General features: G+C 41.9%; 2 protein-coding genes across 3 annotated transcripts in view; one reads left to right on the top strand and one right to left on the bottom strand.

The window, feature by feature from the left end:
• LOC134194330 (uncharacterized) overlaps positions 1 to 2,790 on the top strand; it is a 54,724-nt gene extending 51,934 nt beyond the window's left edge. The window contains exons 30-32 of the mRNA XM_062663257.1: positions 1,792 to 1,967; positions 2,023 to 2,203; positions 2,513 to 2,790. Of these exons, the coding sequence (XP_062519241.1) occupies positions 1,792 to 1,967; positions 2,023 to 2,203; positions 2,513 to 2,612 (457 nt within the window). The 3' untranslated portion in view covers positions 2,613 to 2,790. The remainder of the gene's footprint in view (positions 1 to 1,791; positions 1,968 to 2,022; positions 2,204 to 2,512) is intronic.
• A 1,326-nt stretch (positions 2,791 to 4,116) lies between these two features.
• Positions 4,117 to 19,115, bottom strand: part of LOC134193945 (carabin-like) — a 37,318-nt gene continuing 22,319 nt past the window's right edge. Inside the window, exons 6-18 of one of the 2 annotated variants that reach the window (XM_062662813.1) lie at positions 15,468 to 15,587; positions 6,184 to 6,230; positions 6,040 to 6,116; positions 5,910 to 5,979; positions 5,575 to 5,689; positions 5,462 to 5,512; positions 5,330 to 5,396; positions 5,177 to 5,265; positions 4,996 to 5,115; positions 4,739 to 4,894; positions 4,645 to 4,675; positions 4,529 to 4,580; positions 4,117 to 4,468 (exon numbers count right to left, since the gene is read on the bottom strand). In XM_062662813.1, the coding sequence (XP_062518797.1) occupies positions 4,364 to 4,468; positions 4,529 to 4,580; positions 4,645 to 4,675; positions 4,739 to 4,894; positions 4,996 to 5,115; positions 5,177 to 5,265; positions 5,330 to 5,396; positions 5,462 to 5,512; positions 5,575 to 5,689; positions 5,910 to 5,979; positions 6,040 to 6,116; positions 6,184 to 6,230; positions 15,468 to 15,587 (1,100 nt within the window). In that variant the 3' untranslated portion in view covers positions 4,117 to 4,363. The remainder of the gene's footprint in view (positions 4,469 to 4,528; positions 4,581 to 4,644; positions 4,676 to 4,738; positions 4,895 to 4,995; positions 5,116 to 5,176; positions 5,266 to 5,329; positions 5,397 to 5,461; positions 5,513 to 5,574; positions 5,690 to 5,909; positions 5,980 to 6,039; positions 6,117 to 6,183; positions 6,231 to 15,467; positions 15,588 to 19,115) is intronic. The other variant, XM_062662814.1, reaches the window with a different exon arrangement.

Below are 19,115 nucleotides of genomic sequence, written 5' to 3'. Positions count from 1 at the left end.
CGATTTAAACAAGAAGACAATAAAGATGAAACAACACATCTTTTTTTTCTTTCCACTTCTAAGGGGTGTTCTAAGAATGCACTTTGCAAGGGTAAACAATCTCACAAAGCCCCAAGTCCATTCAAATATCCATGCTCAAGTTCAATAGCCAGTACCTGGGCAAGTAACGGTGTTACAGATCGAGGAACATGAGCAATTGAATACACTGGCAGAGTAACGGCTTCATTCATGACAGCTTGAAAAATCCTATGTTCATCACCATCCAGGCAGACAAGTGAAGCAGCTGCATGAATTCCAGTCAATACTAAATCATCTGACAAAGCTGATTTCAATTTGGCATATGAAGAGGTATGGTTTTGACATGATGACAACTCAGTTTCCGATATTTCAGAAAATTCAAGAAATCGTTTGGTTACCTCATTCTGTACATTAGCGATATTATTATAACTTGAGTCAAATGAGCTGGAGTAACAAGAAGCACTATTAGTCTTGTCTGGTTCAGGGAATTCACGAGACGAAGCAGTCATGTTAGGAAACCACTTGGATTCACTTGGTTTGACCATCAGACCCCTGCATCTCGACTTTCCTGCTCCTTGCGTACAATGACAGTATTTCCAATGCTGAGAATATATGAAGCCACACATAGAGCAGACATTTTGTTTGTGAGCGGCAAGGAAGCTGGCATCTGGAAACGACTGTCTTGTAATATATTCCACATTTATATGTTGCCAAAGAGAAGAATCATTGCTGGCTACTTTGCCACAAATAGGACACTTACGTGTACCAGATCTGGATCTAACAGGATTCGAAGAGCCGAAGTTGTCATCACCGTCATTGTCATGTGGGCACTCGCAGTCACCATCAGCCGTTGTTGACTGAGACAAACTGACAGCCATCATAGTTACTGAGACCAAACGATTGATAACCACTCACTCGTAGTCAAACGACTTGACGTGACTGTCGTAGAGATTCAAAAATAGAATTCCCGGAAACTGTCTAGAACTGCTTCAAACTGTGAAGAACAGTGTTATAGAAAAGGACTAGAGGCAGAGGAAGCGAATAAAGTACTACTACAAATAACACAGCAGAAGAAACGAAGCTACATCAGACCGCTGCAGTTGCCATCATACATCTGGGATATATATATATATATATACACACACACACTAACTGTCCTTATTGTTTGTATATATAAGCAAATATAACAGCACAATGCAAATTACTCTAAGCGTCCAACAGAACAAAGTCCACAAACAAAATCCTGTCCAGGATAAGCCTGGTGTTATATTACCATTTCTTACTGATATTTGCTCATGTAAATTATTATATGCTAAGAGTCGTATTATGAACAGTGGCCATAACGAGATGCTATTATTTTCAGTATTTCTAAACTTTTAGACAAAGAATAGTTGAGAGGTCTACTAATAATACTTTAAAACAGAAAGGCTTTTGGCACTTTACCTTTGAACTATACAAGCTGCGATGACGTGTAGCATTCTTGATCATGATATATTGCTTTTGCAATGATTTCTTTCATGTAATTTGTATACATGCTACTTATACATAGTTCAGCATCATATTCCATAAAGGGTGGGAAATAATAATACAATGTATTTACGCAATGATATTTATCAGCGTGCAAGAACTAAAAAATTAGAAGTTTGTAGCTATTGTGTTTGGGAGAATTTAATAGAATATACCTGTATTGTAAGTCTTTGTTTTATGTTTTCAACGTTGACATTGTTGTGATTGCAACGATTATTGTATGATTGAGGGTTGTCTTATCTACAGGATAGCTCAGCAATTTGGTGTTACTTCTGTCGATTTCAATTATGAGACTTGTCAAAGTCCATACATTGTTAAGCCTGCAGATCCTGGTGTGCAGACCGGAGGTTCTCTGGTTGTAGCCTTGAGATCTATTGACAAAGCAGGGAACGTGTATGAGACACAGGAAACGGTTTTTCAAGGTAAAACAACAGGGACTGTTCAATTGGACTTTACGTATTAACGTTTTTGTCCTAGGTGCTGGTGAGGATTATCCTAGTTTTTCCAATCGTTTGAAAGATCATGAAAACAAAACACTTGCTCATCTGCCACAAACATGTCCAGACAATGATGACATATTTGCTGCTCTTGCAATTGCTGGATTTGCTTTGTTTGCTATTCTTGCTGTGGTCTTCCCACTCGTCATCATGAGTCGAATGTAAGTGTGGCATGGAAGGGTATGTGGAGCTCTCAGAAAGCTAAACATGATGTATCATGCACTTGCCAATAGGATGTGTTGTTAATTTGCAATTGCCAATGATCTTGTTTCTAGTCATGTTTGGAATGAGCATTGTCTTCATGCCTTGTTAAAATTTGAATGCATTTGTGTAGAATAACTGGACTTTAATGGAAGCTCTGTTTTTGTGGATTTAGTTACTGTTAATTAAGCTATAAGTAAACTGTCAATATGCGTTAGACCTTCCGCACTATCATACATATAGAACGATTTAGTATTGATTTCTTTTAGGTCATCTGGGTCTCCAACCAAGTTCAATCGTCAGTCTCAGAAAAATGATGAAGGTGTTGCTGCATTTAGCAAGAGGCCATTAGAAGAAGACTTTTATTAGTCTGCTAGTAATTGCAACTGCGGAGTATTTACGTGTATGATGTAATGGCTCTCGTTTCTGGTTGTATGCATGCAGTATTATCTCATATTTTCATGCATGCTCACTGACTGCTTGCTTGCTTGTGTAGTCTGTATGTTCAGGTGTTTCAATTAGTTGACTACCTTAGTGTTCTTGTGTACTTCCTGGGAATATTGATTGTTCATTCTGTGACACAACGATGACCTGTCTTCACAGCTGTTGTGGTATCTATTTCAAGTAGAACATTTTTGTCTTGAGGAGCTAACTTGTTGAAGTTGACCAATTCTAAAATGCTATATTGTATGTAGCAACAAGGGAGAAATATATGACGAAACTTGGCAAAATGGAACAAATCAAAGTAAAATTCTTTGAAAGCAGAATTACTATTAGTGCGGCAACATGATTACAACAAATGATTGTGTGGTTAACAAAGAAGCATAACCAACTAATTTGCGGGGAAAGAAAGACCAGACATAGCGATTTATGCCTTTCAAGATGGGAAGATCTCCTTAATAAGACTACATTTATATCAAACCCACAAACTAAAGAGTACTTGACTAGGAGTCATTTAGTCACTAGCTTTGCTGCAAGCGAACAAGATACCAAAAAGATTCTAAATACTTGTTGGTAGCTACCAACTTGGACCATCTCTTTCGTCCATTTGCAATAAAATGTTCATGGCTGATGGGCTAATGCAGCGGGATAAACATTGTCAGAAGCAGCCAAATTAGCCAGTAACTATGAACCGGGAGTTTCATCAACAGCATTTCTTCACACACAGGGACGCCTCTGCTTAACCTGTTTCAAAGAGAGAATAGCAAAATAATTTGAAAGAAAGTGAACACTTTTGTTACTCTGTAGGTTCTGTGGACCTAAAACCTGTACAAGAAGACGTAATGTTTTGGTGTTGCTTTAGTTAGGTTATTTTAGTCTGTTTGTGTTTAGGGTTTTTTAGTGTTTAAACATTCCTTTCTTTCTTTTACATCATCTTATAATAAAGAGAGATAAACACAGAGGAGAGGGGCGTGGAGAGAAGAGGGAAAGGAGGGAAGGAGAGCAGCTTCTAGCGCACTTTTCAGAAAGAGAACTTCCTGTGGGAAGAAAGGCATGCTCAACAACAATGGCAGATCCTGGGAATGACCACACTAAGCACATCACCCCCTCTTCAGAGCAATCTGTGTATATGTCAAGAGTATTCAAAACCTCAAACACTTCATACTAATGCACCCATACATAGGGTTGTCAGTCGAATTTGACATTGTTTTAGGGTTATGTTCTGTTCTGTTTCACAAGTTATAAGAGAGATTACTTTGTATCCTCATCTACTAAACTATTCCATAATACGAGAATTACCATTCTATAAAACCCCACTAACTATACTACTGACAAATCCATAACAAGTGAAAAAAGTGCAAGTACCATATATTGCATGCCACAGCAATAAATTACATAACTGAGGTCTCACTGACAGTCAAAAATAGGCAAATTTCAACCCAGTTTGCTCAATAATAAATCTAATTAAGAAAGTTCGAATACAAACTATGTGCAGAACTAGCCATTCAGCAATACAGCACAAATACACATTTTATGTTTACCGCAAAATGTGAACTATCAATTAACGTCTTGATAACATAGTATGTTATTAACAAATGTAATGTCTTGTTGATATTCCACACATATGAAGCAAACAAATCTCAACCCTTGTTTACATATCTGTGTACTTTCAACAATGCTCAGCACAATTGTAAATCTGAAGATTCACTGCTGATCTTCTTCATCTCGTGACAAGAAAGCGGTGATGAACTTAGGACTTGCTGACCAGACTGACTACGCAATCGCTGCAAAACAAGAACAAATAATAATCAAACAGGTGTTGTCAGAAAGAAACAAATGTATACTTGAGAGTGGCGCAGTGGTGTGGGTGTATTGAAGGACTTCACAAACAATGCACTGCACATACACATAAATAAATATAAATGAATATAGTCAACACTATTTATCAACTTGTGTTCACCATGTATCATCGTGCAGTTGTGGACTGCACACTTTGAACAACAACAGAGTTATTTAGATAGCATTCTGTGTAATGCTTACTGTACATGTTTTACCTGAAGAGCTGCAGCATATTGTTGACTTACTCTTAATAGACAATGGAGTCATCTCAATTTCCTCACCCTCTCCTGCTTGCAATAGCCTTGGTTTGCCAACCGATTTCGCACTATGACGTTGACGTTTCACACGTTGCTGTTGTTTTTTTGATCTTTCTATAAACATGATAATTACTGAGCCAAGTCTAATGAATGCAGTTTCAATAGAGTTAATACAGTAGCTGCACTACCACTGCAAAGACCGCATATTTGACAACCTTTGACTGGACGTTGTTGCTTGCTGCTTGGTTCACTGGTTTGGACACACATAGAGCTGTCACGACTTCGTTTAACTCCTCTCCTGATGTATGCAGTATTTGCTGGTAAGTATGAAGCAACTGATTAAGACGTTAATAATTATATCTTTTCTATCTTCGATATAAAACTAAAATCACGTACTTTTTTCAGTTTTGTCCAACAGACCATTAATCTCCCAATCGTGCACCGTCACAGATGTCATGGTTGTAGCGAGTACCTGACGAGTGCAACTAGGAAAGCAAGAATGACTCAGTTATCTAAAAGCATCCAACTGAAATCAAATCACTTTCATACATGTCATGAGGAAACCGTTTAAATAACAAAATGGCCACACTCATATCCTCTGTAGCAAGTAAACGATCTACCATTTCAGTAAACCAGTGCAAATAACAAACATATAACCTCAGAGTGTGTGATTGCTCATACCTGACAATAGCTGAACGAGAGAAAGAGCAATACGAAATACGCATGTCACTCCTGGTATAATAATCAGCAACATGATTGTTTCATTGTAGACTGCCGGTTAACAACGCACATACCCTCAACCATAAAATAATCCCAAATCATCAACACAGTATCCCAACATGGAAGAGACGTAAATAAACTGAGAAACCATTGAGTGACATACATCAGTGGATAAACTCCAAGAGAAGTCTATAGTAAGACAACCACTTTAGAAACACTGAAGTTAGAATGAATACGAGATAACTAAATTATCACACTGATTGATGAGTTATGGCTGTCTATTTCTCGAGGCTGTGTCTAGACGTACATGTGTGTAGTAGTTGTAGTAGTCTGTGTTGCCTTGTTGTGAGAACTGCACTAATAGCTGGTGTGACATAAAACAATTCTTCATTCATTATTCAAAGCATACCAAATGCTTCGCTAACGTGCCACTTCTGTCATTCAGAAGCTGCTGAAACACTTCAGCATGACTTTTGATCCTATTTCCAACCAACACAAAATTAAATGATGGCAAACAAGCTATACTCTCAGCAACTTACTTTGCAAGGGTTGGTGAAAAATATCCAAGAAGGTATTTCTTTCTCTCAAATAGAGAAGTCATTACCCAAAAAGCATCCTACCATAGTAAGATGACATACAAAAAATGATAAAGCACACTATTCAAAGCAATGTAACACAAATACCTCTTCATCTAAATGCATCAGTATAACACCAGCAACAAATGACATGCCTAAAATGGTACAAATAAATAACCAAGTGCACAATAAACTAATTATTATTGAAGTTAGTGCTCAATCAAGCTGTCTATCTAAAGAAAGAAATTTATCATTAAAGAATAATCAAAGAAACTCAAAACTTGCATAAACTTGTAATCATACCTTGCATAGCAACCTAAAAGTGTCTTGTAAGACTAACTACAAATAGCTCACAGTAAACAATAATCCAAATCACCTTTAAACAACCTAGCTGGCCTTACAAACATGCTTGCTCAGTTGCAATTACTACCTAATTCGTACAGTTCAGGAGCCCCAGAATAGCAAAAATCAACTACATCCACAGCTGGGATGTTTCGTGTGTTTGTCTAATAATAGCACCGCCGTGGCTTAGTGGTTAGCGAAAATGGCTACCACTCCATGGTTTAGGGATTCAAACCCCAGTCACGACAGTAAATTATGAAACTTGTCTGTCTTTCTTTCTCATGTTTCTCTAGCTCTATCCATGAGACTATGACTCGTTTCAGTCTTTGAGGAGTTTCTGTGGTCTAGCGAACGGTCCCTTGACGATGACATTCAGTGCTTTCCTGGTGGTCATTGATATCCAATAGGCATGCTGTACCGATGTTCGCGGTCACCATAATGCCTGTAATCTATATCAAATTGGCTAGTCATTGATCGCCGTGTGGACTACACAGAAATATGTACCCTGCTGGGCTCACCTACCGGGTTGGTGGACACCCAGATGGGGATAAAGACCTCACTTGCCCATCATGGAGGGGCATAGCGACACATAAATGCTGAGAAGTTGGTGAAGTACAGCGACTTGCAAGTGGAGATAAGCCGCATGTGGCATTGTCGAACACTGGTGGTTCCGGTGGTCTTGGGAGCTTTAGGCACAGTGCACGCAGGTATTGCACAGTGGCTGGACATTATTCCAGGTTATCACAACCTGCAGCACTTACAGAAAACTGTGCTTCTGGGATCTACTCGGATCCTTTGTAAAGTCATCTCTTCTTTCTAGACAGCCATGATGGTCTAAGTACTTCTGAAGCAGGGTTTGCTTCCAGTACTTGTAATAGACTTTACAAACCAGACTGATCTGGTTGAGAACAACATAATAATAATCACCGGGCCATGGCTAAGTGGTTAGCGACAATGGCTACCGCTCCATAGTTTGGGGGTTCAAACCCCAGTGACGACAGTAAATTATGAAACTTGTCTTTTCCTTCTCATGTTTCTCTAGCTTTGTCCATGAGACTATGACTTTTTTCAGTCATTGGGGAGTTTTTGTGGTCTAGCAAACGGTCTGTTGACGATGACATTCAGCACTTTCTAGTGGTCATTGATATCCACTGGGTGTGCTCTACGAGACCGTAATGCCTGCAATCTATATTAAATTGGCTAGTCATTGATCGCCGTGTGGACTACACATAAACATGCACCCTGCTGGGCTCGGTGGGCGCCCAGATGGGGTAATGACGCCACTTGCCAATCATCGAGGGGCATAATGACACAATAATAATAACTACTCCATGGTTTGGGGATTTAAACCCCAGCGACAACAGTAAATTATGTCTGTCTTTCTTTCTCATATTTATCTAGCATTGTGCAAGAGACTATGACTCGTTTCAGTCGTTGGAGAGTTCTGTGGTCTGGCGAATGGTCTGGCAAATGGTTCATTGACGATGTCGTTCAGCACTTTCCTGGTAGTCATAAATATCCACTAGGCATGCTACCGTAATGCCTACAATCTATATCGAATGGCTAGTCATTGATCACCGTGTGGACTACACAGAAACAGGTACCCTTCTGGCTCACCTAACAGGTTGATGGGTGCTCAGATGGGGTAAAGACGCCACTTGCCCATAATGCAGAGGCATAACGACACACATAAACTCGTGACGACAGTAAATTATGAATGTGGGTAATGATGCCACTTGCCTATCACAGAGGGGCATAACGACACGTGGCTTAGTGGTTAGCAACAATGGCTACCACTCCATAGTTTGGGGGTTCAAACCCCAGTGACAACAATAAAATTATGAAACTTGTCTGTCTTTCTTTCTCGTGTTTCTCTAGCCTTGTCCATGAGACTATGACTTGTTTCAGTCGTTGGGGAGTTTCTGTGGTCTGGTGAATGGTAGTCTTGCACAGCCAGCCCCTCTCCCTTTTGACTTGGAGAGGGTCTGGTAAGGTTCCTTTGATGTCTTGGTTCTGCTGACCCCAGCATTCTATGAGGCATAAAAGACAAAACAATGATTTTTCAATTGAGATAAGCAAGCAACTGATGGGAACGCACTAGTAATTAGTATCCGCATGCACAGCAAAGTTTTTGCTTCTGTTTCTGCTGCAGGTGCTACTGGACTTTGTTCTAGTTCATTTGCTCTCACAAGTTGCGTCGCTGCCTGCTATAGACATGGTAAGAGAAGCACGCAGGTTGTCTTCTTGTACGACAACATTGGCAGGTAAGTTGTTCTTTGGGAAATTGCAGAGGCTCATCATGCAGCTGCAGAGTTAGATCTAGCAACAAGATGAGCAGCTTCTAGCTGTTTCCACCCCTGTCGTAGCACACTTTATTGGCATCTGTACTGTCATGTTCGAAAGTTGCGTGATCATGCACTTCAAATTTTCGTTGGTGAGACGGCACATGCTAGTTGTTGAATGCTGTTGGTTCCCGAAGAACAACTCACCTGCCAATGTTGTCGTACAAGAAGACGATCTGTGCGGTTCTCTTACCATGCCTATAACAGGCAGCCACGCAACCTGTGAGAGCAAATGAACAAGAACAAAGTCCAGCAGCACCTGCAGCAGAAAGAGAAAACTTCGCTGTACGTGGATACTAAGTATAATATAGTAGTGCGTTCCCATCAGTTGCTCACTTATCTCAATTAACAGATCATCGTTATATCTTTATTCCCCATGGAATGCTGGGATCGGCAGAACCATGACATCAAAGGAACCTTACCAGACCCTCTCCCCGCCCACAAAAGTTAAAAAGGGGAGGAGCTGGCTGCATGAGACTAGGCCAACGGTCTGTTGATGATGACGTTCAGCACTGTCCTGGTGGTCATTGATACCCACTAGGCATGCTGTACTAAGTTCACAGTCACCGTAATACCTGGGATCTATATCAAATTAGCTAGTCATTGATCACCGTGTAGACTACACAGAACACATGTACCCCACTAGGCTCACCTGCCGGGTTGATGGGCGCCCAGATGGGGGTAAAGACCCCACTTGTCTAATCATGGAGGGGCATAACGGCACATAAAACAACCAGTGTCCGACACTGCCACATGCAACTTACCTCTACCCGCAAGTCACTGTATTTCGTCAACTTCTCAGCTTGTTTCCAAGCGATGTTGCCAGCAGGACAGCTGATATCAATAAGAATACAAGTGCTTATCTTCCTATTTCTGAAACAGATGTCAGGACAATTGGCACCAATCTTGCTAGCAGCAGGGATAACTGTATCTCACATCATAGTGATGTCGTCTGTCTCCACAAGCCTATCAGGATGATGCCATTACCATCTGCTCTCCAATGGAACTCCAAAATGATGAAAAATGTCCCAGTGGATAATGGAGGCCACCTGATTGTGTCAATCAGTGTAGTCCATCAGTGCCAAGGCACTACAGCCTGCCACATTGTAGTCACTGTTTCCAGGCCTACACTGCAAAAGTGGCAAGTGCAACTTGACATCTCGATGCAGAATGTTGTGCTCATAATACTGAGTTCAAAGAGCTAGGTCTTGAGCAGCAACAACCGGTCCCTCAGTTGCAGCAGGAAGATTCAATGACTTCGGCCATCTGTAGGTCTCTTTCATGTCCACAGGTGGTTTCTCAGTGAAACGGCGATACTGACCATGCATAGGTTTTTCTGCCCCAGTACTGTACACAAAGAGAACCACTGCGCGTGCGGAAATGTTTTGCATCAGTCTAAAGAGCTTGCTTGAAGACACCATCAGACAGGATGGTCCCAGTTCCATGCAGGCTCTGCGACTTGTTGTCCTTAGAGAGACTCCCCTGCAGCTGTGCAGTAAACTGACAGGCCATGCATTGGATTGAATGAGGACCTCCTAGCGTCACACTCCTGTACCATTTGCATGAAGAGATCAGAGCTGTTACGTATGTAACAGTTCATCCCCACAATACAAGACTGATACGTCAACTCAATTAGTTGTAACCCTCAACCGCTCCTGGTGCATGGAGTGTACAGCCAGTCAATGTCTGCTGCAGGATAGTGGAAACCATGCACAGAGACAAGCTCCCCGTTCGTCAATCAAGCTGCTGCAGGTCCGTGGTCCTCCAATGAATGACACCAAAACCGCAAGTGAGAATCGACAGTGCAAACCTATTGATAGCCAGAATTTTGTTCCGACCGTACGACTCGGTCCGGAGAACCATGTTTACTTTACAAAAGTACTTACGACAGAGTGTCTCCCTCATAGTGTTGTGCTGGATACCGTTACTCTCGTCCTCACCCAAATACTTGTAGGCTGGACCCAGTTCTAGACAGTTGATGATGTTCGTTTTTCCTACCGTCACCCCAGAATTGTGTCCAGAGAGCTTGCAGTTGACAAAGTGTGCAGGAGCACACTTGTCCAGACAAAAACTTCATCTGGATGTCATCAGAGAAGGCACAAACAGTGTGCAACAACCCTTTCAGCTGATCAGGATTCTGCCATACAGCTCCAGATCATGGCATGTAAAGTGATGACTGACAAGCTGACATTTGGCAGTCTCACCACGCCCAGTGCTCATGCAGTGGCCGTAACCAGTTCTGTGTAACTCCATGCTGAGAGGATTAAGAGCCATACAAAAGAGAAGAGGAGATAGTAAATCACCTTCAAAAATACGTCGCTTGATCTGCATGAGCCTCATCTTGATGAAACCGTTCCCGTAGGGAAGTACCATCGATGTCTTCTAACTCTTTATCACACGTGACAGAAACCTGCACAAGACTGGAATAATCTTATTCAGCTGAAGACACCGGAGTAACCAGCTGTGTGGTACGCTGTCATAGGCTTTCTGGTAGTCCACCAAAGCCATCCTCAAGCTCCTGTGCCCGGTGTTACAGTACTCAATAAGCAGTTTGTTAATCAATAGCTGATCCTTGCAAGTTTGCACCAAAGAAACCCAGCTGACAACTTTCTGCTCCGATGCCATGAGGTTTCCCTGAACCAAATGCCTGCAATCCTCTGTTTGACAACTGAGGTGAGGGTCCTGTAGAAGACAGATAGACACGCAATAAGCTAGTATTTCTTGGTCGTGTCAGTCTTGACATTCTTAGGTATCAGAGTGGTAGTTCTCTGAGATAACTAGTCGAGCACAGAGTCCGGGTCCTGAAACAAGAGGTTGGCAGTTACGAGTCAAGTCATGATGAAGAAACGTGATGCACTTGACCCAGAAACCATAACCTGACCTGGTCCAGGAAACTTCCATCATCTTAAGACACAATGTGACCATAGCTGCTTAGCTGTCCGGTAGGTCTCACCATTGGTTTGACGCCTCAGCCAGAAGGCAGACTCATTATGACACACTTCAATTTCTAGAATATCACCCCAATACTGCTCAATCTCAGATTCGGATAGTGGAGTAGCGATCTGGATAGTCCACTTACCCAATTCCCTGTAAAACCGTCCAGCATCCTGTTGAAACAAACCATTCTGGCGAAGTCTCTTACAATTCTTCTAGCCTAGTGGTTAGAGTTCTGGTTCTCTAACAATGGCCTGGGTTCAATTCCGGGTGGCGACAGCAATATACTGAAACGAGTCTGTTGGTCCTTTCTCACTGTCTATTTGGCTATGTCTGTGAGAGTAAACTACCTTCTGTTGGAGGGGGTTTCTGTGATCTGGCATGGGAACCGTTGACAATGAGGATCAGTGCTTTCCTGGTAGTCATTGATATCTACTGGGAATGCTGTTCAGAGCGGGTGAAATCTTCGTAGCACACGCAATCAATAATCGACAAGCCAATTACAGGTGCCATATGGATTACACCGAACACATGTACCTCTCTGGGACTTACCTGTCAGGTTAGTGGGCACCCAGTTAAGGGTAAAGACCCACTTACCCAAATTGTCTGGTTTCAGAAAACTCATGCACCAGCTGTGGTGTGTACGGAATCCTCCTCTGACTGACGTCTGATGTGTTCAATTCTGTATCACTTAGTATGGCTTCGGTTAGAAAGGCGCCTGTTGCACGTAGTGAGAAACCTGTGGTGGTAATGATGCAGGAGGATCATCAGTCTACTAATTACTTGGGAAATGGCTCCTTTGATCAGACAGTCACTGTTCTGTCTGGAGACTGCACATCTATGGATAACACTTTGAATTCAGTTCAGTGCAGAGCTAATAAGGAATCACCATCACCTTGTGACTTTGTGGACTGTGATCTGATGACCACACATCCTAATATAGTTTCTCAGCTAGAAAAGATGGAGACTCTCACTTCTCGAATCAGTTCAGTTGATGGTGATGCTGCTGTAGACCCTGCACTCTGTCGGGAGTTTCTTGATGAGCTACAGAAAGTCAGGCAAACTCCTATCTGTGAGAGACGTTGCCTTCCAAGGATCTCTGTGAACAATGTGACCCAAAGTTTATTGATGCTCTTAATGCAATCGTCAATTTAGTGAAGTGTGAACCAGATATGAGTAAAATCAGTTACCTGGTATACACTGTTGCTTCACTAGTGTCCAGAAGGCGGGGCTAAAACATGGCAAAGTCAACCACCAACATGGAGACGAAGACTGGACATGGAGATTCTTGCACTTCGTCAGGCAATATCTCTGTTGCGGGAAGTTATGAGAGGCTCATCAAGCATTCATTTGTTACATGAGCTCCAACTACTCCGGCATCAATTGACCTGTGAGGTCACAAAAAATTGACTGAAAATGGAACTGCAGTCCAAGGTCAAGCAGGTTAAGAGGCTGGAGAAGAATCGTAACAGACTTTGCCAGAATCATTTGTTTCAACAGAATGCTGGACAGTTTTACAGAAAATTGGGTAAGCGGACAATCCAGATCACTTCCCCACCATCCAAGTCTGAGATTGAGCAGTATTGGGGTGATATCCTAGAAATTAAAGTGTGTCATACTAGACAGCTGACCTGCAATGGCCAACTACCTCAGACAATGAGGTCACATTGTGTCTCAAGAGGATAGGGAACTAGAAGTCTCCTGGACCAGATCAGGTTTACGGTTTCTGGGTCAAACACATCACGTGTCTTCACGATGACTTGACTCGTAACTACAACCCCTGTTTCAGGACCCGGACTCTGTGCCCAACTGTTTATCTCAGGGAGCAACCACCCTGATACATACGAATGACAAGCTGACCAGGCACAAAATTACAGGCCTACCACGTATCTATGTCTTCTACAAAACACTCACCTCAGTTGTCAGACAGAGGATTGCAGAGCATTTGGTTCAGGAACACCTCATGGAATTGAAGCAGAGAGGTGTCAAAGGATCAGCTGTTGATTAAAAAACTGCTTACCAAGGACTGTAAAAAGGCACAGAAGCTTGAGGATGGTTTTGGTGGACTACCAGAAAGCCTATGACAGCGTGCCACACAACTGGTTACTCCGATGTCTTTCAGCTGCGTACGATTAGTCCAGTCTTGTGCAGGTTCCTGTCACATGTGATGAAGAGTTGGAAAACATCGATGGTACTTTCCTACGGAAAAGGTGCCATCAAGACGAGACTCATGCAGATCAAGCGAGGTATTTTCCAAGGAGATTCACTATCTCTTCTTCTCTTCTGTATGGCTCTTAATCCGGTCAGCGTGGAGTTATGCTGAACAGGTTACTGCTATTGGATGAGCACTGGGCGTGGTAAGACTGCCAAACGTCAGCTTTTTAGTTGTCTACTTTACATGGTGATCTGAAGCTGCATGGCAGAAATCCTGATCAGCTGAAAGGGTTGTGGCACACAGTTCGTACCTTCTCTCAGGACATCCAGATGAAGCTTGGTCTGGACAAGTGTTCTGTTGCACACTTTGTCAACGGCAAGCTCTCTGGACACAAAACAAACACCATCAACTGTCTGGAACTGGGTCAAGTCCACAAGTATTTGGGTGTGGACGAGAGTAATGGTATCCGCCACAGCACTATGTGGGAGACGCTCCGTCTCAGTACTTTCTTAAAGTGAACATGGTTCTCCAGACCGAGTTCTACAGTCGGACCTGCAGCAGACGTTGACCAGCTGTACGCTCCATGTACCGAGGGCAATCGAGGGTTACAACAGATCGAGTCGACGTATCAGTCTTGTATTGTGGAGATGGACTGTTACTTTCGTAACAGCTCTGATCTCTTCATGCAAATGGTACAGGAGTGTGATGTTAGGAGGTCCACCATTCAATCCGACGCATGGCCCATCAGTTTACTGCACAGCTTGTATGGAAGTGCGACCATCCTGTCTGATAGTGTCTTCAAGCAAGTGCCTCAGACGGATGCGAAACATTTCCGCACGCACAGTGGTTCTCTTCATGTACAGTACTGGGGCAAAAAACCTATGCATGGTCAGTATCACTGTCTCACAGAGAAACTACCTGTGAACATGAAAGAGACCTGCAGATGGCTGAAGTCATCGAATCTTCCTGCTGCAACCGAGTAACTGGTTGTTACAGCTAAAGACCAAGCTCTTCGGACTCGTTATTATGAGTGCAACATTCTGCATCAAAATGTCAGTCCCACTTGCCACTTGTGCAGTGCAGGCCTGGACTCAGTCTACCACATTGTGGCTGACTGTAGTGCCTTGGCACTGATGGCCTACACTGATCGACACAATCAGGTGGCCTCCATTATCCACTGGGAAATTTGTCGTTTGGGATTCCAGTGGAGAGTAGATGGTACCGGCATCATCTTGATAGGCTTGTGGCAACGGACGACATCACTTTGATGTGGGATACAACCAACCCTACTGCTAGGAAGATCAGTGCCAATCGTACTAACATCTGTTTCAGAAATAAGAAGACAAACACAAAGCACCAAGTAGCACTAATTAAAAGACTAGAAGAGGTGAAGGTCTTAAGAGTCTTCGTCAAAGTCAAAGCTAGTGACTTACTTGAACCTGGGGTAATAATCAATTGGTATTCATATGCATTGTGCACATGCAAAAGCTTTGATAAAGTAAATTCAAGGACTCACATGCAAAACGTACACTGTACTTTGCATAGACACTGTCAACAAGATAAAGACAAGCTTTCAAAGCTAAAGCTAGTTAAACAGCATGTACAAAACATGACTGTACCTTGACAATATCCAACTGACTGATTGTATGAAACATAAGCAGACAGAATGAAAAAAAGACTAGATCGACCAGCTTTTCCTTCATTTCCAGCAAACTGATTGTGGTTAGGAAAACTTCGACCTACTCATAACATTCAATGTCATCTAATGAAAAACATAATCAAAACGTATGTAGTAACATAATTTAATATAACAACTACTGTAATTTCATAAAATTTCAATAAATTACTAATTTGATATTTAAAACAAACTATTGCCTATCATTCGAATCATTTGAGGAATTACCTATCAAGAGATAACTGTTGCAATCAACTGCATCGACTATCATGATCAATATCTCCTGTGTACTCAGTCAAATAGTCAGTATCAGTCACACACAAGTCTGTCTATTATGAGAACCATTCCTACAGAAAATAACTTAATTCTGGCTTCTTACCTATCATTCAAGACAAGTAAAATTTCTTTCCTCAAGATACAACAGCACACTGTATGCTGACAGATCAATGGTGTTTGGAACGGTAAGTAGTAGTTACATACAGGTAGAGTCTACACATAAATACATTGATATAGAAGTATGCATCTTCTATTTCGTACCCTCCTCCTGCCTTTCCCTTGCTACATTGGTCATTACCATCATTTTGCTTTGTAATATATATATATATATATATATATATATATATATATATATATATATATACATATAAAGAATAAAAAGTCAAATGCTACACATTTCAGTTTATTCGAACACCCCTCACACCAGTCTCGTGTAGACTGTATGTGTCGTCGTCCTCACCAAGCTCTACACGGGGAGTGTGTCAATTTCCATCACACAAAAAACGCGAAGACAAGATTTGAATTCATTTAGCACACCCAAGACCTCACAACAAAGATTGCACATGACATGTCCACACCCACTCAGATTGCATCTTCCGTCAATAGTATCTTGCCCGTACGAAGAACGGGGCATGGATCTAGTGTGTGCGTGTGTGTGTTTGTGTGTGTTTGTGTGTGTGTGTGTGTGTGTGTGTGTGTGTGTGTGTGTGTGTGTGTGTGTGTGTGTGTGTGTGTGTGTGTGTGTGTGTGTGTATGCATAGTTTCCAACACTCAGAATCAAGTATACGTGCAAGATGGACAGTCTGGCATTCCTTACTTCTTAAGAATGTGTATCTCCATCCAAGCTTGAGGCTATTTCAACAAATATTTAGTAAGTCACAACTTAACATAGGTCGTGTTCACACTAGGGTTTAAAGCTGGGTTTGCTACTGCTTGGCATAACCAATTACAATAATCAGGTCAGTTTACGACAGGAATGTGGGTTAGAGCAGGGCTAGCCTACCCTGCTGAAAAGTGGGGTTAGTGCTGGATTTAGCTGGGGTTAGTGCTTGTCATAAAAACATTCCAGTTTATTCATATTGCGTATCACAGCAAAGAATCAAGAAGACTGCTCTACTTTGTGTTGGTCTGGCAGTTTTTCTTGAGCAAATCGAATCCGCAGCATGACTTGTGGAATTCTGTACTGAAAGACGTTTTTGCATCCGTAGATTCAGGCAGCTGTTGCTTTTCTATCACACGCATGTGGTCCCTACATCTGGAGAAGGCACTCGAAGACAGAAAGCAGTTGGAAGACATTTCAATTCTTGCAAGGGAATTGAGTAGCGTAGCTCGAGTACATGATACAATCAGTTGCTGTCTGCTAAAGTTCACACAGCCTAATATGACTAATTAGAGGCAAACGGACTAGCTCAACATGTGAGAACACACCCTGCACATGATAGCACAGCAAGGTGTTATGATTAATTAGCATAAACCCAAGTTTTCTAACCCTAGTGTGAACACGACAATAGAGGGCTAGGCTAAGCTTATACCAAGCTGTAAAGACCTCATCCCACAGTTGTAACAGTTGTACTATCACACATCTTCATGATTTCAGGAGCACCAGGTTACCACTTGCACATTTACAGTAATCTTCCAAACATTTAGCCTTGCATACCAAACTAGCTGAGTTGTCCGTTCTTTGTCCAGGCAAATTGGCACAAACCACCTATAGCACACTAACTCCCAGACTGGGCATAGAAACATCAAAATCTCAGACACATCTAATCTTGCAACTATATCGACTTTCCTGTTGGACGTTGTCACTTTGAAGATGTTGCTGTTGCTTCACAAAACAGGTGTAGCAAATATGACTGCCATTTGATGCACATCCACAGGCAAATGAATATAGGTGTATTTCTTAAAGGGGCAGTTCCACGGAAAACAACCTAGGCTTTAAAAATAGGTCTTGACGAGAGAATCTGAAAGAAGTTAGTTACACGTCCCAAATTTGCCTCCATTGTTGAACTAAAAATGATTGCTTTTCAAGGACTTAAAAACCCTGGTTTCAAAGTTAACAACAAGGAGTGCCTTCCACATGACGCAATGAGAAAAGTTTACTTGGAAGAGGTACTCATGTATCCACTCCGACTCGGGTTTCTAGGCAGAAGAAGCAGCATGACTAGAAGGCTACTGAAAACTGTAGTCATGATTCATGGGTGGATCTTTTCTAGATGGCAGGATCTAAACTCTTGTGCATTCTACCTACTCGCTACGCAAACATAACAATTAATTAATTAAACGCAAGCTAATGTACATCTTTAGTTTGTAGTCGCATGTTCTTCTGCTTGCAATACATCCTACTTATGCTAGTAGTTCATTGCTTTGGGTGGGCGTTTCCCAAGCAAAGAGCATTAGCATAGCTGATCCCATTTTTGTCACACTGCTGATCGATACCTGGTAAGAGATGGAGCTCTCGCCCTTTATGTATGAGCCAGAAAGAGAAATCAGCGAGTCTGACATTAGCGACAGTAGTCAAGAACACAAACGGATGTCTGGTACACTCTCCACACTTACAACTAAACGCTTCTCATAGTTTGGGCAGAAGACACACCTTTTGTTGACTTTAAAATCAGTGACGTCATTTATTGCAGAAAGCAATCATTTTTAGTTCAACAACGGAGACAAATACAGACCTAAAAATAACGCCATTCAAATTCTCTCTTTCAAAACTATTTTTAAAGGGTAGGTTGTTTTCCATGGGACTGCCCCTTTAATTAAAGACCTGGATATACTCAACGATCTTGCTTTCATCCACATCCCTGGTAATACAAGACATGCTCTGTGTGTAGAGATCTGATGCACAGTTCTAGAGAAATTCAAGCAAAACAGGAGGCAGGTTCAATTGGCAAAATATCACGTTATCCCAAGAAAACTCTGGAGGACCACAACACCTTCACTCTTTACTGTCTACAATGATCAAATCGGCATGCACGAGCTAAATACAGTGGACTTGCAAATCGCCATTTTGAAATATGCACACACACACACAAGCGCGCGCACGCACACACACCTGTCCTGTCCTGTCCTGTTAAAATGCTACCGTAAAACGGTCACGCTTGCCTCCAAGAGGCAACAAGTCCAATGAATAAACAGTGTGCTTGCTAGAATTCTAAACATCTGTGAACTGTCAATCCTCCTTTACTTCAAAACCATTTGAACATTGGATTGCACCCTGTTGTTCCCTTATAGGTTTCCTTCTTTCTTCCATACACTTGTGTCTCGCCTTATCACTCTGTCTTCTAAAAGTCCTGAAGCACACCTCATACATAACATC

The sequence above is a fragment of the Corticium candelabrum genome, chromosome 18, assembly GCF_963422355.1.
Source record: "Corticium candelabrum chromosome 18, ooCorCand1.1, whole genome shotgun sequence".
In the NCBI taxonomy this organism is placed as follows: domain Eukaryota; kingdom Metazoa; phylum Porifera; class Homoscleromorpha; order Homosclerophorida; family Plakinidae; genus Corticium; species Corticium candelabrum.
The sequence above is the reverse complement of the archived record's forward strand: the minus strand, read 5'-3'. Positions and strand labels throughout refer to the sequence as shown.